General features: G+C 43.3%; 6 protein-coding genes across 8 annotated transcripts; 3 read left to right on the top strand and 3 right to left on the bottom strand.

Annotated features, from left to right (window-relative positions):
• Nucleotides 1–2: 2 nt before the first annotated feature.
• Nucleotides 3–7076, top strand: LOC135346116 (RNA cytidine acetyltransferase-like). Its single transcript, XM_064543629.1, has 21 exons — nt 3–210; nt 272–363; nt 425–596; nt 673–972; nt 1068–1160; nt 1220–1353; nt 1403–1595; nt 1845–1981; nt 2044–2123; nt 2173–2323; nt 2807–3122; nt 3991–4310; nt 4457–4505; nt 4606–4684; nt 4736–4840; nt 4978–5091; nt 5417–5523; nt 5740–5901; nt 5962–6005; nt 6344–6409; nt 6915–7076. Exons 1-21 carry the CDS (start codon nt 103–105, stop codon nt 6988–6990), a joined length of 2898 nt encoding a protein of 965 aa, XP_064399699.1. The 5' UTR covers nt 3–102; the 3' UTR covers nt 6991–7076.
• Nucleotides 7030–9744, bottom strand: LOC135346120 (homeodomain-interacting protein kinase 2-like). Its single transcript, XM_064543635.1, has 7 exons — nt 9447–9744; nt 9025–9329; nt 8746–8927; nt 8316–8547; nt 7912–8186; nt 7580–7781; nt 7030–7322 (listed from the first exon to the last, which is right to left on the bottom strand). Exons 1-7 carry the CDS (start codon nt 9601–9603, stop codon nt 7191–7193), a joined length of 1485 nt encoding a protein of 494 aa, XP_064399705.1. The 5' UTR covers nt 9604–9744; the 3' UTR covers nt 7030–7190.
• A 47-nt stretch (nt 9745–9791) lies between these two features.
• On the top strand, nt 9792–12288 carry LOC135346121 (uridine 5'-monophosphate synthase-like). Its single transcript, XM_064543636.1, has 10 exons — nt 9792–9974; nt 10121–10219; nt 10386–10454; nt 10631–10960; nt 11016–11147; nt 11199–11332; nt 11449–11663; nt 11768–11866; nt 11932–12044; nt 12101–12288. Exons 1-10 carry the CDS (start codon nt 9801–9803, stop codon nt 12176–12178), a joined length of 1443 nt encoding a protein of 480 aa, XP_064399706.1. The 5' UTR covers nt 9792–9800; the 3' UTR covers nt 12179–12288.
• On the bottom strand, nt 12131–13705 carry LOC135346129 (uncharacterized). Its single transcript, XM_064543644.1, has 4 exons — nt 13558–13705; nt 12858–13492; nt 12689–12790; nt 12131–12639 (listed from the first exon to the last, which is right to left on the bottom strand). Exons 1-4 carry the CDS (start codon nt 13561–13563, stop codon nt 12267–12269), a joined length of 1116 nt encoding a protein of 371 aa, XP_064399714.1. The 5' UTR covers nt 13564–13705; the 3' UTR covers nt 12131–12266.
• Nucleotides 13677–14704, top strand: LOC135346135 (uncharacterized). Its single transcript, XM_064543652.1, has 6 exons — nt 13677–13812; nt 13885–14001; nt 14058–14109; nt 14174–14241; nt 14320–14380; nt 14440–14704. The coding sequence occupies exons 1-6, from the start codon at nt 13678–13680 to the stop codon at nt 14598–14600; spliced, it is 594 nt and encodes a 197-aa protein (XP_064399722.1). The 5' UTR covers nt 13677; the 3' UTR covers nt 14601–14704.
• Nucleotides 14705–14850: 146 nt separating this feature from the next.
• On the bottom strand, nt 14851–16359 carry LOC135346130 (nuclear pore complex protein Nup50-like). 3 transcript variants are annotated; one of them, XM_064543647.1, is made up of 5 exons: nt 16189–16359; nt 15967–16013; nt 15601–15907; nt 15477–15552; nt 14851–15414 (listed from the first exon to the last, which is right to left on the bottom strand). In XM_064543647.1, exons 1-5 carry the CDS (start codon nt 16258–16260, stop codon nt 14987–14989), a joined length of 930 nt encoding a protein of 309 aa, XP_064399717.1. In that variant the 5' UTR covers nt 16261–16359; the 3' UTR covers nt 14851–14986. The 3 variants fall into 3 exon arrangements, with proteins under 3 accessions (XP_064399717.1, XP_064399716.1, XP_064399715.1); XM_064543646.1 differs by having other exon boundaries at nt 14851–15426; XM_064543645.1 differs by having other exon boundaries at nt 14851–15429; nt 16189–16357.
• Nucleotides 16360–16431: the final 72 nt, after the last annotated feature.

The following is a 16431-nucleotide window of genomic DNA, read 5'->3' on the forward strand; positions in this document are numbered from 1 at the left end:
GCACTTTACTAGGACGACCTTTACCCTAAAACCCACGTGGACCTACTCCAGCTTTTGTGAGCACTATTATCACATTTATCTAGCTTACTTCAGACCAAGAGAATGCCTCTAAAGAAAGTTGACAGTCGTATCAAGACCCTGATAGAGAATGGAGTAGCCCTCAGACAGAGATCCTTGTTTGTGGTTGTTGGGGACAAGGGCAGAGATCAGGTAAACAGTCCCAGCAGTCCGAGTATCTTTGAATAATAAAGCACATAATCTGCTTATATAGGTTGTGATATTGCATCACATGCTATCTAAGGCTGTCATTAAGGCTCGTCCATCCGTACTGTGGTGCTATAAGAAAGAGTTGGGCTTCAGCAGGTACCACAAACTCTACTTGTGACTTGCAGCTACACTATCGATAATGTCCATGCACTTGCAGTCATAGGAGGAAGCGTATGCGTCAGCTGCAGAAGAAGATCAAGAGTGGGACTCTGGACTTAAAACAGGATGATCCATTTGAGCTATTTGTTGCAGCCACCACCATCCGCTATTGCTACTATGCTGAGACCCACAAAATCCTAGGCAACACATACGGCATGTGTGTTTTGCAGGTAGGGGGGTGGGGCACATCTTTATTGTGCAACATTCATAGAGATCGTTTTATTATCAGTATATAATTTTTTCCAGGATTTCGAAGCCCTTACTCCAAATTTGCTTGCCAGAACAATCGAAACTGTTGAAGGAGGAGGTGTCATTGTACTCTTGTTGCGGACACTTACCTCTCTGAAGCAGCTGTACACTATGACGATGGACGTGCATGCGCGCTATCGAACAGAGGCACACCAAGAAGTCACTGCAAGGTTTAACGAGCGATTCATCCTTTCCCTGGGCGACTGTCGACACTGCATTGTCCTGGACGACCAGCTCAATATTCTCCCCGTCTCTACGCACATGCTTCACTTTAAGCCACATCCACCCTCCAACAAGGTATGCGTCAGTATAGGTATTGAAGTCAGCTACTAGTAACGGCTATATAAAACCTCTGTTACGATATCAATGGTGACTGTTTTTGTGTTGTGTAGGAGGAGTGTACTGAGCTGGAGGCACTAAGAGAGTCTATGGCTGACACCCAGCCTGTAGGATCACTGCTCTCCTCTGCAAAAACCCTCGACCAGGTTTGTCAGCATGATTATACACAACACTCTAAGCTGCTCTGGTTTTCTTGCACGCACAGGCAAAGGCTCTGCTCAAGTTTGTGGAAGCCATCTCAGAGCAGACGCTCAAATCCACTGTTACCATGACAGCAGCTAGGGGGCGTGGGAAATCGGCTACTCTGGGGCTAGCCATAGCAGCAGCTGTCTCCTTTGGGTGCGTACGGAAATGAATTATTAAATAACAAGCACGTTTATTCTTTCAGGTACTCTAATATTTTTGTGACTTCGCCCTCTCCGGAAAATTTGAAGACGTTGTTTGAGTTTGTGTTCCAAGGGTTTGATGCGGTTGGCTACTCAGAGCACGAGCATTACGAGATCGTTCAGTCGACTAACCCAGAGTTCAATAAAGCCGTTGTCCGGGTCAACGTGTTCAGTCAACACCGACAGACCATTCAGGTGAGTGCATGGGTTTACAATAGTTAATTTGCATGAGCCATGATCCCCCTATCTATTATTGTTTTTACTGAAAATGTCCCCAAAGCCAATCTTTGATTTGAATACACAATGCTTCAGGAAAGCAGACATCCTTAGGGCAGGTTATAAGTATTTTGGATCATCTATTCAACAATCTGAAGTTGTAAAATAGTTTTGTCCGATGTAATGAAAGTTAACTGGCTGTATGATTGTCTCCATGCATGCGTGCAGTACATAGCTCCTGGTGATGGGAGTAAGCTGGGTCACGCTGAACTGGTGGTTATTGATGAGGCAGCTGCAATCCCACTTCCACTCGTACGCCAACTCCTCGGACCTCATCTCGTCTTTATGGCCTCCACCATCAACGGGTGAGTGAGTGCATGAATCCAAAAAAGATCAAAATAGAGTATGTGGTACCATGCACACGCAGGTATGAGGGGACAGGGAGATCCCTCTCGTTAAAGCTAATTAGTGAGCTTCGTCAGCAGAGTACTGGACAAGGAGCAACAGGTGAGTTCATTGTCATAGCAACCCTCCCATTGACCACACCTTCCTCTAGGTCGTGCTCTGCGTGAGACCTCTCTCTCTGAGCCGATACGTTATTCTCAAGGTGACCCCATCGAGTCCTGGTTACACACACTCCTCTGTCTCGACGTTTCCTGCCTCCCTCGAGTGGCCAGCGGAGCCCCTCCTCCTCCTGACTGTCAGCTGTATCCTCATGTCATTAGCTATATATACTGTACTTTAGTGCTCTTAAAAGTTAATTAGCATCTTCACTTCAAGTTATTACTTGGCTTAAAAAAGTGAACGTGCTGTGAACATTGTACAAACAATTTATAATAGTCCTGTCACTTCTGTAGCTACCGTATAGCGAAAAAATTTCGTGAGGTGCAAAATGTTATGTTTTACTACAATGTTTTACTAGCAGTTAACGTGGGTAAATTCCTACGTACCAGTATTTCACACGTAAAGCTCTTGGTGGGTGTGGTTTCCCATTGAACCGCGAATATTAAAACCCACGAACATTGCCAAATAGCGAAAATTTGCACCTGCAAAAATTTTCCGCTATACGCTACCTTAATTGTGTCAACTATGCAAGTAATTGAAGTACATGTAGTCGCATTGCACAATACTAAAAAAATTATAGGAATGGACTTATTTGCATGAATACGTTCCTTAACCAGTCCCTGCAGCTACTATATCAACAGAGACACACTGTTCTGTTACCACAAAGCTTCGGAGGAGTTTCTTCAGCGTCTCATGAGTCTCTACGTGTCCTCCCACTACAAGAATTCTCCTAATGACCTTCAGATGCTCTCTGACGCCCCCGCTCACCACATCTTTGTCCTTCTCGGCCCCATCTCCGCAGAAACAGTGGCTCTCCCGGAGATCTTGTGTGTGGTGCAGGTGTGTCTGGAGGGCTCCATCAGTCGGGGATCTGTGATGAGCAGTCTGGCCAGGGGCAAAAGGGCCTCAGGGGACCTCATACCGTGGACCATATCACAGCAAGTGAGGCATAATTATAAAACCTGTTTAATGAATGTTTGTTGAGCTTATTATTATTGTTGGTAGTACCGGTTGTTTAATCAAAGGTTCGGGGACTCTTTCAGCTGCCATTTGAATTACATGTATTCAATTTCAACGATTTTCTGAAACCTTAGAAAAGACCCTTTCAAATGATATCATCAATGTGTTCATATTTGGGAGATGAAAAAATTTGGTCCAAAGGCCGAAAAATGGCAAATTATGGCCCTAACACAATTTTGGATTTAAACACATCGTTTGAAAGGTATCTTTCTAAAAATCATAAATAGTATGCAGTTAAAGCTGTTTAAAGATCAACAAGAACATGGTAGTATTCAAAACCATGTCAGGGCATGTGTCAGGGCATGTGTGTATCATACTAGAAATGTTTGCTGACAAGTGTAGCATCCATAGTCATACCTCATGCAATATAATAATGACCTCAAGTCATTTGGTTCTGTTTGTTTTGCCCTATAAATGCACTGTTTTTAAGGAACTTACTTTTGTGTGGTTTTAAAGCATCACAGGAACCATGTACTGCACAATTGTCAAAGGCTTTGTGTGGGTTATACATGTATTCTCATTTTCTCAATAAACAATAGCACTATCACGTACGAAATATGATACAAAAGTTTGTCATATGCTCTCTGGGTATTGAGCGATTGTGTGTTACAAGCCTTGACATTAAAAGCTTGCATGCTTGCACATTAATTATCTCCCAAAACAGTGTTAAATTTGGCTGTTTGCAACACATAAATTTTGTGAAGTAGCACCCTTATCTAGTATAACGATCTTTCTTATAGTGTGTGTTCTAGACGGCTAGCTTTGTATAATCGCTCTAACCACCCTCCAGTTCTCAGACGCTGACTTTGCTGGTTTGTCGGGAGCTCGTGTTGTGAGGATAGCCACTCACGCTGACTTTCAGAGCATGGGCTACGGAAGTAGAGCTCTTCAGCTTCTCAACGATTACTACTCCGGGGAGATAGCCTCGTTAACAGAGGGGCCTCCCCCCAGCCCCGCGGTAGAGCCTACAGTCACAGAGCCAGGGTTACTGAAGGAGACCATTGCCCCCCGGTCACACCTACCCCCCCTTCTGACCAAGCTGTCGGACCGCCCCCCAGAGGAACTGGATTACTTGGGAGTGTCGTTTGGTCTGACTGCACAACTAATGAAGTGAGTATTTCTGTAAATACACGTGCGGTTATTCTGGTGTACTGATTTGGGAGGCCATGCATGGGCATGGTTGATTAATTGATTAATTGACCTAGTGGACCTCTTGTTTATGCCTTCGTTTTGACTGCTATTGTAATGCACTGTAGGTTCTGGTCAACCAATGGCTTCCTCCCGGTCTACCTACGTCAAACCACAGTGAGTTGCACTTTGAACTGTGTAACCTTAATCCGTATTTGTATACACACTAGGAAACGTATTGTCATTCAATAATTATATTATTCACACGTACGTATAGAATGATTTGACTGGTGAGCACTCGTGCATTATGATCAGGACACTACGAGAGGGGGAGTGGCTACAACACTACAATAAAGGTACGTGTACTCTTGTGAGTCTCGATCACTCATAGAGATATTTCTCTGCAGATTTCAGGAAACGAATGTTGTCGTTGCTAGCGTACCAGTTTAGGGAGTTTCCCCCGAGTCTATCTCTGTCACTATTGCAGAACAAACATAGCAAGAGCTCGGAAGGTACAAATAAATTATTGTCCCCCATTTAGCCACTTTTATTTTATTTATTATCACCGATCTTTGATCATGATGTATATGTAGAGAGGTTCCTATTTCTAATCTGAGAGTATAATTGTACGGCTTGTGTTTATGTGCAGCCATAACAACTGCTGAGCTGAGCTCTCTGTTCTCACCCCACGACCTGAAACGCCTCGAGCAATACTCTCGTAATCTTGTCGACTACCACCTGGTCATAGACCTTCTCCCTGCAAGTATGTTCATGCAGTACTGCATTGTCTATGTGCCCCGTACTAAATAGTGTGTCTGTAACTCATTCACATTTTTGTAATGGGCTGTTCTAAAATGAATCCGTGGTTTTTCTGTAGCAACAGCATATAAGGTAGTGTTTGTATGGGAGGGGTTTGTTGTAGACTAACTGTTGGCTATCTGTTATAACGTGCAAAGATTAAAGGTGTGGCTTCCGGTAAGCAGTCAACCCACGAAATTTATTCATCGAAATGCTTTAGAGGCCATTCCACGAAATTTTTGCGCATACGGTATACACCAAATCGATAATACATTGTACAATTCTTGCAGTTTCTCGACTCTATTTTGGAGGGAGGTCAGCGTTCAAGCTCTCAGCTGTGCAGTCTGCTATTCTACTGGGTCTTGGTCTACAGCACAAGACAGTGGATCAGTTACAGGTCCGTGCACAGCACATGATCTAGCTACTATACATGTAGTTATCACAATATAATTATGTTTATTTTATCGCTAAATTTGGCTTATCTCGTTTATTTGATATGTCTTCAATGACATTTCATTCATGCTTTGGTCATTTTGTATGTATACGTGTTGCTAGGTGTAGAATTTATTTTCTGACACTAAAATACACACCTTAATGTCCACACACCACACAGAAAGAGCTGGACCTTCCTTCTGGACAAATCCTGGGTTTGTTCAATCGTCTCACGCACAAATTTGTGCAACTTTTCAAATCGCTACAAGAGAGTGCAGTGGACATAGCCACACCCACTGTGACTAATCTCCAACCTTTGAAGAAAACCATTGACGAGGAGTTGGTAAGCAAACAAGGGGCAACTAGCTACTAGCTGTGACCTTAATTCTATCTGTCCTTACAGAGCACCTCTGCCGACAAGACATTGGAGAGTGTGGACTTATCGCAGTAAGACATTTACCTTCTAATACTGTATAGAGGGATATTTCGAGGGTATAAATGTTTGCGGTTTTCGTGGATTAGGCATGTACCGTGAACATTTATAACTGAATTTAATATCGCGTGCATTCATGCTGTAACTTTTTACAGTATGAATGCATGCGATATTAAATTTGCAGTAATATGGTATAAATGTTGCTACTATTTTTAATCCCCGAAAACCTTTCTAAAGGCATTTCCGCAAAAATGTACACCCTCGAAATATACCCGCTATACGGTAATCTATCCTACACACAATTTGATACAGATTGATAGTGCATGTACGTCTCGTCACTGTGTGTGTACAGGTACTCTGTGTGTGGTGGGGACTGGGGGTTGACTGATACCACGCCCTCTATTGTCTCCGTGGCAAGGTAAACAGCATGCTATTGATGTAATGCCTCACTTATAAATGTGCATACGGCATCTAGCTTGAAGAATCGTTAGAAGTTAAGTGGTTTTTCTTTCCCCTAAAGCACGTACTATTGCATGACGTTATTCATGCCTTATTAGATGTGTATCCCTTTTTGTATTCATGAGAGAATTGATAGCTATAATAATATATAACAAACCTGTGCCCCTTATGGCTTTGTGTCCTGACAACATTGAATATAAGCCATCTATATATAATCACTAATAACCATATGCAATGAAATACACAGCTGCTTTAATTTTGTTGTAAAATGAGAGCCTGAGGGGTGTCTTTACCACCACCCTCTAGACAGTGTGTAGTACTATACACAGTTTGGGGTTGTCTGCCTGGGATTGTGTGTATACTTGTACAAGGCCACTGTGGTAGTACTGAACTGTGCCCCTGGGTTATCACATTTCAAGGAATGCTTCCATATGTCATGCATCTGTACTTGTTCATGCATGCAGGTCAGCTGATCCTATCAAGCGTAAAATAACTCCCTCCCACTCCAAATCAGTCAAGAAATTTAGAAAGAACAAGTGAAACAGACTTATTTTTTTCTGAATCACAATCACTGTGTCATAAACTGAATAAATATCGTCATGGAATCATAGATCTGTGAACATAAATTATAATAATAATAGTTTATTGTATTACAAATAACAGCTGGGTTGTGGTGCCATTAGATGAAAGTGCGAAACAAACATTAACACAAAACATGTTGCATCAAGTGAAAATGTTCCCTAACGATGATTACTTAGCCAATATTGAGGTAACATCCAATAGAGCTCATAGGGTGTGTGTGTGTATGAGGGGTGTGGCTGAGAGACTGAGAGTTTGTTAACTAGCTGTTGGTGGTAGTCACTCCTCAAATCCTGCAAAGGAGTGTAAAAAAACAAACACCATCATCACTAGGTCACCAGGAAACAGCTGCACATGTGGGGAAGCTATAGCTGGAACATGGTGCTATCACACTTACTAGGTTCACAACAGTCTAAGGTCACTTCCTACCCACATACCCATGGTAATAAGTAACTAGGTACCTAATCCAATTCCCTATATGTACAGCTAGGTAAACCACAATTATCGTATGTGATGCAATTTGAGAAACACTATAGCTAGCTTAGCTAACCTGGTTGATGACTGAGTGATAAGAGTCGGTGACTAGGGGCCAGGAGGGAGGCACCTGTACCATGCTGAGAGGAGGGTTGGGCAGTGCGGAGACGTGGTACGTGAGAGGGGGTGGAGTGTATGCGAGGGGGTGTGAGGGTGTGACGGTGTGTGAGTTAGACGACCGACAGCACACTCGCATACACTGAATCAGTTCTTGGACACTGTAAACAAAAAGAGACAATAAAATAAATAAGGCATGCAATGGGTTGTCTCTCAGGGGTGCAAAGGAAATAAGGTGATAGTACCACTAGGAAGGAATGAATAAATTATTGATAGTTACACAACACTTACCATACACAGTTGGTGTACATGCTTAAGTGATGCATGGTTATGAAAGGATGTTGCAAACAGTTCTCCGGATGAGCTCGTTCCAACGGGTTAAAGATCAACAGGGACTCCAACAAGGAGACAAATTGGACACGATCAAACTGTTCGATGACATTCTCCTCTGTCAGCTGATTGTTGCTGTGGCTACCCGCCTGGGCAATGGCAGAGACGGATGTAAATACAAACTTCCGTGTCTCCTTTGGTTTGATTCCTGTCTCCATAGAGAACTGTCTCTGTGGCTGCAAGTGGAGAGAGTGGGGTGAACAGATGAGAGGTGTGATTATGCAATACAGAGGGTACAAAAAAAAACAGTTCTGCACTGAAGGCTGTATAATCTAACTACACTATACTTGTACAAGTTGTTATACCTTGAGTGCCCACTGTCCAAACTGCTTGTTGAAGAACCGACTGCTTTTGTTAGCATTGTTGAACAGCTGTAGTGGAGGGGAACCCAGCATCTGGCAGATATAGGAGATCTGATCGTACTCACTGGACCCTGGAAACAGAGGCCAACCAAGAAACAGCTCAGTGAGCACACAAGCCAAAGACCACATGTCGATGCTTTCAGTATAAGGCAAACCCATGATGACTTCAGGGGCCCTACGTGTGTGGTAACAAGAGTGTAGTGCACACAGAAGTGATATAAAAACTGGTTAAGGACATGACACACAGTCTGTTGAACATTGTGGTAATGGAATGCGAATGTTTGTGTTTTGTCAGGCACAGTGTTTATACCAGATGACTCTAAATGAAACATATGTTGCATTAATTATCATAGGGACTCTTTTGATGACTCACCTATAATACCTACTCTGTATGTAGGTGGTTGTGTTGGTGTGTGTCCGATTGCTGGCAGAGCCGAAATCAATCACTTTCACTCGGAACGGCTGCCTCCCGTGATCGACCAACATAATGTTCTCGGGTTTAAGATCAGCATGCACCAATCCCAGCTCCTTTAGCTTCACCAGACAACAGAGTACCTGAAAAGGGAAGTATGTATTACCGCCTACACTGATATAGTGACAACACTGGATCGATTTTAACCACAAATAGTGTCAACTTTAACACCTCCGTTACCTGTTGAGCGATGGGGCGAATATGTTTCAGGGGGAGAGGCTGGAATCCGCCCTGCTTGAGATAGTCGTACAGATTCAAGTGGAGCATCTCAAACACAATGCAGATGTGGCCCCGATGCACAAAGCTCTCTAAGCAGAGGACAGAGTTGAAGGCCTCTGCACCGTGCCTGCGTAATCGAGACAACACATTGACCTCGATCTGTCCCTGTTTGGTGTAGGAAGGCACATTCTTGAGAATCTTGACAGCCACCACTTCATTGGTGTCCCTCTTCCAGCACTTGAGCACTTGCCCAAAAGTACCTCTCCCTAGCATAGAGGAGAATAGTTGTGGTCAAATAGCTCTCTAATATTGGTTTATAGCTAGGCCTAGTTAAACTTGCATAGCTACAGAGGTACTGTATAGACTAGTGATTACACACTTACCTAGCAGCTCCATGACCTCGTACATGCTGCCTGCGCCTGGTGAGGGGATGAGCTCTCGAATGAAGACATTGTAGTCGCCATCAGTCTCTCCTCCTATTGGTACCAGATCAGAGCTCTGTACACGCCAAACGTCGTTGCTATCCACAGCCGCTGCCATCTCTGTCTCTCATAGAAGACTTGCTGAGCTCATACTCTATCTCACGGCCGTGCAAGGGAATTTCAACTCTCGATCACCGCTGCAAGACCTTATCTCCTTTAGATGTTTGTTGCGTATAGTTACGCCCCCTCTGTGATGATCAAAGAGATTGTCGCATGTGATTCTACGCCTTGTTTTCCTTTATTGCCTCCAGCCACATGGTACTGAATAATTATTGTGGGCGTTGTCTCAAGATCATGAAGATGAAGGAACTGGTTGCTCAACTGTTTGACATTGGGGCTATCAAGTTTGGTCAATTCACCCTCAAATCAGGGATCCAATCTCCAGTATACTTTGATCTGAGGCTCATTGTCTCTTATCCACCTTTGCTGGTGAATACGATATTATAAGAATTATGTAACAAATTATTGCCTTGAATATTTCTGACTGGACATAAGTTGTTGGAGTCATAAGTGGGTGGTGTGGGTGTGTTGTGGTGGTACTCGTTATTCACATAGCAAGAGTTTTGTTCCTACAGGCTCAAGTTAGTGATGTTCTGTGGTCTGCTGTTTCTGAGAAAGTGGCCCAATTCCAGTCAATATGTGGTGTACCTTACACTGCACTACCCATAGCAACTGTAAGCTAATTATTCCCTCATTCCTGTACATGCATGTAACATATTAGTACATTTCCTTTTCCTTGAATTATTTACTACTTGTCTGTTGTAACTTGTAACTGTTGTTATCAAACTTGTAATACCCAAATCTTGCATAATTCCTGATGTAATCTTTCCTGTTCCCTAGCTAATGTCATCTAAGCACAATCTACCAATGCTGATCCGTAGAAAGGAAGCCAAGAGTTATGGTACCAAGGTAAACGTGTGTGGGTATTCTTGAACTGCATTAGAATGGTATCAGCAACAACATGGTTCCTTTATGGTTATGACCAAGCAATCAAACTAATACAGATGCAATTAACCCACTGTTTAGGCATCGTTCTACACAAATATTGATGCTTTAATGCACATGTAGTTGTTCACAACACACAGCGACAAATAGAGGGTATAATTGTGAAAGGGAGCAGTTGTCTTGTAGTGGAGGACGTTGTTACTAGTGGAGCGAGTGTGTTGGAAACATGTGCTGATCTGAAGCGGGTTGGGTTAAAGGTCGCTCACGTGGTAGTGCTATTGGACAGGGAGCAGGGTGGCCGAGGGAACGTGGAGAGAGAGGGGGTAGTACTGCATAGCGTTCTCACCATGTCTCAATTGATGCAGTACTTATTGGAGACTGGCAAGGTCACTAGCGAAACAGTTGACATGGTGAAAGCATTTATAAGGGAGAACAGTCAAGTCAAGATTGTTGAGAAGTGTAATCCTACTGTAAGTTCTATAATTATATACACATTCTCTCACTCAAGTTTTCAATTTTGCTCAGATTATGTCATATACGGAGCGTTCCCAACTTGCTGCTAATCCCATTGCAAAGAAACTGCTCTCACTAATGGACTCTAAGGAGACTAACCTAGCTTTCTCGGCAGATGTGAAGACGTCACATGAGTTAGTCAAAGTAAGAGTGGGATACATTATTTAATAATCTATTCATGTGGATTTTGTACAGCTTGCAGATGCTGTTGGACCCCACATATGTATACTGAAAACACATGCTGACATTATGAGTGATTTCTCTAGGGACACAGCAGATCAATTGAAAGCTCTGGCAGAAAAACATAACTTTGTTATAATGGAAGACAGGTGTGTCTCCATTATTTAATCGGACCTACTAAAGTAGATATTTCTGATTACCAATAGTAGGAATTTGCTTTGCTGAAAATGCTGTGGGATGTTGGATGACTCCTCCACTCATGCAGGAAGTTTGCAGACATTGGTAACACAGTCCAGATGCAGTACACCCAGGAGCAGTACTGTCTGACGTCTGGGTGGGCACCATTGGTTACCTGTCATCCTCTGCCAGGCCCTGGGGTCATTGACGGACTGATGAGTGTGGCACCTCCTGGAAGTGGGTGTGTGCTTGTGGCGGAAATGAGCTCATCGGGGACCCTTGCTGTGGGGGAGTACACTAAAGGTACAGTATGCGTTTATGGTAAAAGTTTCAAGTATATACATTATGGAGGTATGTACTTTATAGACAATCTGTCATGCTGTGCAATTTAACTATGTACACTACAGGTGCTATCTCTTTGGCTGAGTCCCGTCCCGAAAGTATTGTGGGTGTGGTTTGTAGGAATCGGCTGTCTACCTCACCAGGTCTTATTCACATGACACCAGGTAACAGCTATCTTGCTTAGTCTATTCTTCCCGCCATGCACTCATTTGTTCTATTTTCTGTTTAGGTGTTAGAGACAAAGCCAGTGGAGACTCTCTAGGACAACAGTATATAAGTGCTGAGACAGCTATTGGGGAAAGGCACACTGACATCATCATTGTTGGCAGAGGGATCTACTCAGTAAGCTCATGCATCACATAGTGGGTGATACGTACATAATCATCTTTTTCGTGTAGGCCCAAGACCCTGTATCAACAGCCAAAATGTACAGAGAGAAAGCTTTTCAAGCCTACAATCAAAGATTGAAAGTGTAACAGAACTGAACATAAACAGGACATAATGAAACGTGTACAAAAAGATATTCCTTATCTATTTCATGACTATGGAATGTGTTCATTGTTATTAAACATTTATTGGTCTTGTGGCTGTGTTATTGAAGTGTAGTTCAACCAGTCTGCATGCCCTAAGCATGTTTGCAACATGGTGGAGTAATGTCCCCACTAGGCCTACAATTGGAGTCAGAATGAGCACACCAGCTTTGCTTATCTGGTAGCCCATCGCACAGAGGGGCCAGAGGATTCCGTTGAAGATCACATCAATAGATGATTTAAAACAGGTGTCAGAGACAATCCTCACAACCCCACACAACAGCTTCCGTACAACATGGTAGAGAAAAAAATGTATTAGCCCCAGGATAAAATTGATAATAAAATCACTGACAATCTTCATACAAGACACTACTTCCTCTGTGCATCGTCTAGACAGCTTGTCTGACCTGTAGTTTGAAGTCAATAGATATGTAATTACTCTTCAATTAACTTTACTTTTCTGCAATGTCTCCCATGTGAGAGTAAGGAGGGGATCCATATGAAGGCAGTATCTTTTGCGCACACTCTCCATTCACACTAGCAAACTCAAGAAGTTCACTGTAGAACAACGAGCCACACAGGCATGTTAGTATATAATTTCACAGCTAGTTTGTATTTAGATTACCTGCTCTGCAGTGGAAGAAGTCTAATGGTCTCATCATAGCGAGTGTCTGTAGCACTGTTGGCAGTGGTCATCGGCTCTCCCTCATACACTAAGTTGATAGAGGCTGGAGTGAGTGGGCGAAGACGTGGCGGTGTAACCATTTTTGCCGGCACACTTTGTTCGATAGGAGGTAGTATCCGAGGTGGCCTCAAGGATTCTTCATGTGTGAGCTGGTGTGTATCTTGTGGAGGGTGTGCAGCTTGTTGTGTAGAGGTGTGCTGATGTCGTTGAGGAGTACTTTCATCATGTGTTTCTATCTGTACAGTAGTATAGTGCTGTGGTCTGTGCCTGGTGTGTAGCGAGTGGGAGGTGGGAGGTGGGCGAGGCGAGTGGGAGGTGGGAGGTGGGTGAGGCTCATGGAGAGTGTGAAGCGAGTGGGAGGTGGAAGGTGGGTGAGGCTCGTGTACTGTCTCGTATGCCTCGTATGCAGGAGGGGTGAAGGTTGGTTGACCTTGATGTTGTGGAGCTTGTACAGTGGTGGTGGGTGCATAGCGATTGGCTGGTGACTGAGAGGTGGTGTCCCTTCTTGGTGTGGTGTTGGGGGTGGGTTCATCCCAGTCAGATCCAGACTCGTCTTCGGCCTGTACACTCCGGAACTATGAGGAAATAATTATTGGGTATTGATGAATAACAACAACTATTATTATTGTTGATTGCTTACCATCATTTTGTAGCAGCTTGTTGATCGAGTGTAATTGCCATGGTAACATAAGAGCTCCTCCTACATGAAGGGCGTTAATTGGAATTAGCAGAGAGTCCTAAATAAAGACCACCATACATAATGGAGTCATTGTCTCTGCCAGAAATGTTCAGTTCTATGGGGCCTAGATTTCAAATGTCTATGTCTAATGGCGGTATGCCGGTCCTACCGTACACCACTTTAGAGATGTCCCGGTTTAGCCAGCAAAATCAAGAGGTAAGCTCATGTACAAACATACACCACCTTATGTGTACCATGCATTTATACGGGTGCTGCACTATGTCACAGGAGTCACTGGACATTCAATTGCTGAATACGGCTGATGATTCGCTAGCAGATCTCGAACCTGAGGCTTCAGATGAAGAAGAGAACACTGAGAGACCACAATTGACGGAGGAACAACAGGTACAGTGTGTGCAGTATGTGATTCCTATTGATCGGTGTGTTGTGTATCACTGCAGAAAGTCGAGTACATGGCTTCCCTTGGTCTGGTTCCTCCTGCAGTGCTTGAAGGCAAGGTTATATCTGATTATGGCTATGTGTGTTCATAATATTCTGTTCGTATGTGGTCATACAGAGATCCAACGTCGCCAGGAGTTGTGTAGAATGGAGTATGGGAACTGGTGGGACAGACTCCATTCCACTGTGAGTTAATTCACATTTTTTACACTCCATCCCATAATTCTACTCTGTGTGATTGATTATAGATTAAATTTTGTCCAGGATTTTTGTCTAGTGCCAAAAAACGAGGCTATTCTCAAGAGTGGTCAACAAATGAACGAAGGTATACTCATTCATTGACGTTCTCACATGCATGTACTTTGACCTCTTCTCCCCGCCCAGGTGATCAGAGTGACTACCCTATCATCCCTGCGGAGGATCAGAGTCAAGTGGCAGCTGGACCCGATGCTGGGTCTCTTGTGGAGCAGATCACTTATCTCACATCATGGCCACAGACCTCAGCAGAGCAAGTGGTGGAAATAACAGGCTCTAATTATCATTGAATTAATCACACAGACTCTATGTATATTTTTATGACCTCTTTTGTTCTATAGCTATCATCTCAATTCATCTCTTCTAATTTTAAAAGTCAATTATTTTATTTTTAGGGTGGAGAATGATAAATGAGCAACTGCCTCCCATACCTTCCCAACAAAAGTATAATAATATTATATCCAATAATTGGCCATTCCCATGGCTTACCAGCCACTCTACACACAACTTTCTTCCCATTGTGTCAATTAATGGTGACTATCTCGTTAACAATTACATCTTCATAATAATAAATAATCATGCATCCCAGCATAATCTACAAAAGGCCTACACATTGTACAAGGGAAAATGTACAAAATAAACGTTATATATATATATATATAGTCGTGTAAAGGAGTTAGTTGATATTGTCCTTCATTGTAGTGAGTATCTTCTCAGCCAATTGAGCAGTCTTGACACGAATGAGGTAGCTAATTGGAGAATCGTCAGGGTTCTTTGTAAGAGGGGGGTTGGCCATACACACCATAAACACGTTGTTTCCTTTGCTCGATACAGGAATGCCGTTGGTAATACGAATGTTCAATATCACTTTTCCAACACTTGTATCGTTCCTCAGCAACAGACGTACAGCTTTGTCCCCAGACGTTTGAATCTTGAGTGTCCCCACACCAAGCTCGCAATACTCTGCCCCCTTCTTGTAGAATAGTTTAGCTCTAACGGACATCAAACTATCGTCATCGTTAGGGGCAGTTTGGGCAGGGGCATCCTCCTGACTCTCATCCTGTGTAGACTCCTCCTGTGACTCTTGAGACTCTTGATCAGTAGCTGAAGTGGGAGCTTCTGCAAATAAATTATTAATTTTTAGAGAAACTATTCCAACAACTTACCAGTTTCGTTTGCTTCCGTTTCCGAGACTTTGTACTCTGACCCTTGATTGTCATCAGCTTCAGAGGTGTTCTTGTACTGTAAAATGCCAACAATGTCACCAGACTCACCAAAAATAAATCATACCTTTGATTCGATATCTGAGAGATGGGATTTGTAGTCCTTAAAGATTGGTGTAAGGTCAATATGAGGGTTGCTGTTGACATGCTCATTGATCCACTTGGTCACACTTTCATTCAGGGACTTGAGGTGAGTTAGAAACGGTGTGGTCTTAACGGGTGCAGTGGCTCTTACAGGTGGGGAGACCATGAGAGCAGCAGTGAGTGGCTTCCTCTCTAGGGTGGACGATTGAAATGACTTCAGCCCTGCAAATATCGACGGTCCCGCGGATGTGCTGTCTTCAAGTGGATTAATGCGCCTTGCTTTTTTGATCCTGTACAAGGGATAATTTATAGGAGAATACTGTGATGAGCATTGTATGAAGAGACTTACACTCGTTGCTTCAGTTGCTCCTCTGATGCCACTTCGAATATACCAGGCTGCAGATACGTTCGATACAATAGAATAACCACAGACACCGTACGTACATTAAACGTTATATTAAAGTTGCAGTTTAATAGCAGCATTTGTGAGAAGTATAGTCCACAGATAGTACTAGTAGAGGTACTGACTCTCTCACTATTAAAGTTGTATCATGCATTAATTGGAAGTTACCTCATCTGTAACTTCATCTAGATCATCCACATTGTCCTGCGTTAATTGAACCTCGGCTGCTCTCTTGGACATCTTCTCTCAATCTTCTCACAATTTAATCTGAATGGCAGCAGCATGCAGTGATGGAGTGACGGGCAAGAATCGTCAGTAGAGCAGCAGCGGTTTTGGTATAAAATGTGGGGAAAGGTCGTCGGTAGAACTACCACATTACTTTTTTGCCCTCCGCTTAGGACCTAGCGTTCC

Source organism: Halichondria panicea, chromosome 13 (assembly GCF_963675165.1).
Source record: "Halichondria panicea chromosome 13, odHalPani1.1, whole genome shotgun sequence".
Classification (NCBI taxonomy): domain Eukaryota; kingdom Metazoa; phylum Porifera; class Demospongiae; order Suberitida; family Halichondriidae; genus Halichondria; species Halichondria panicea.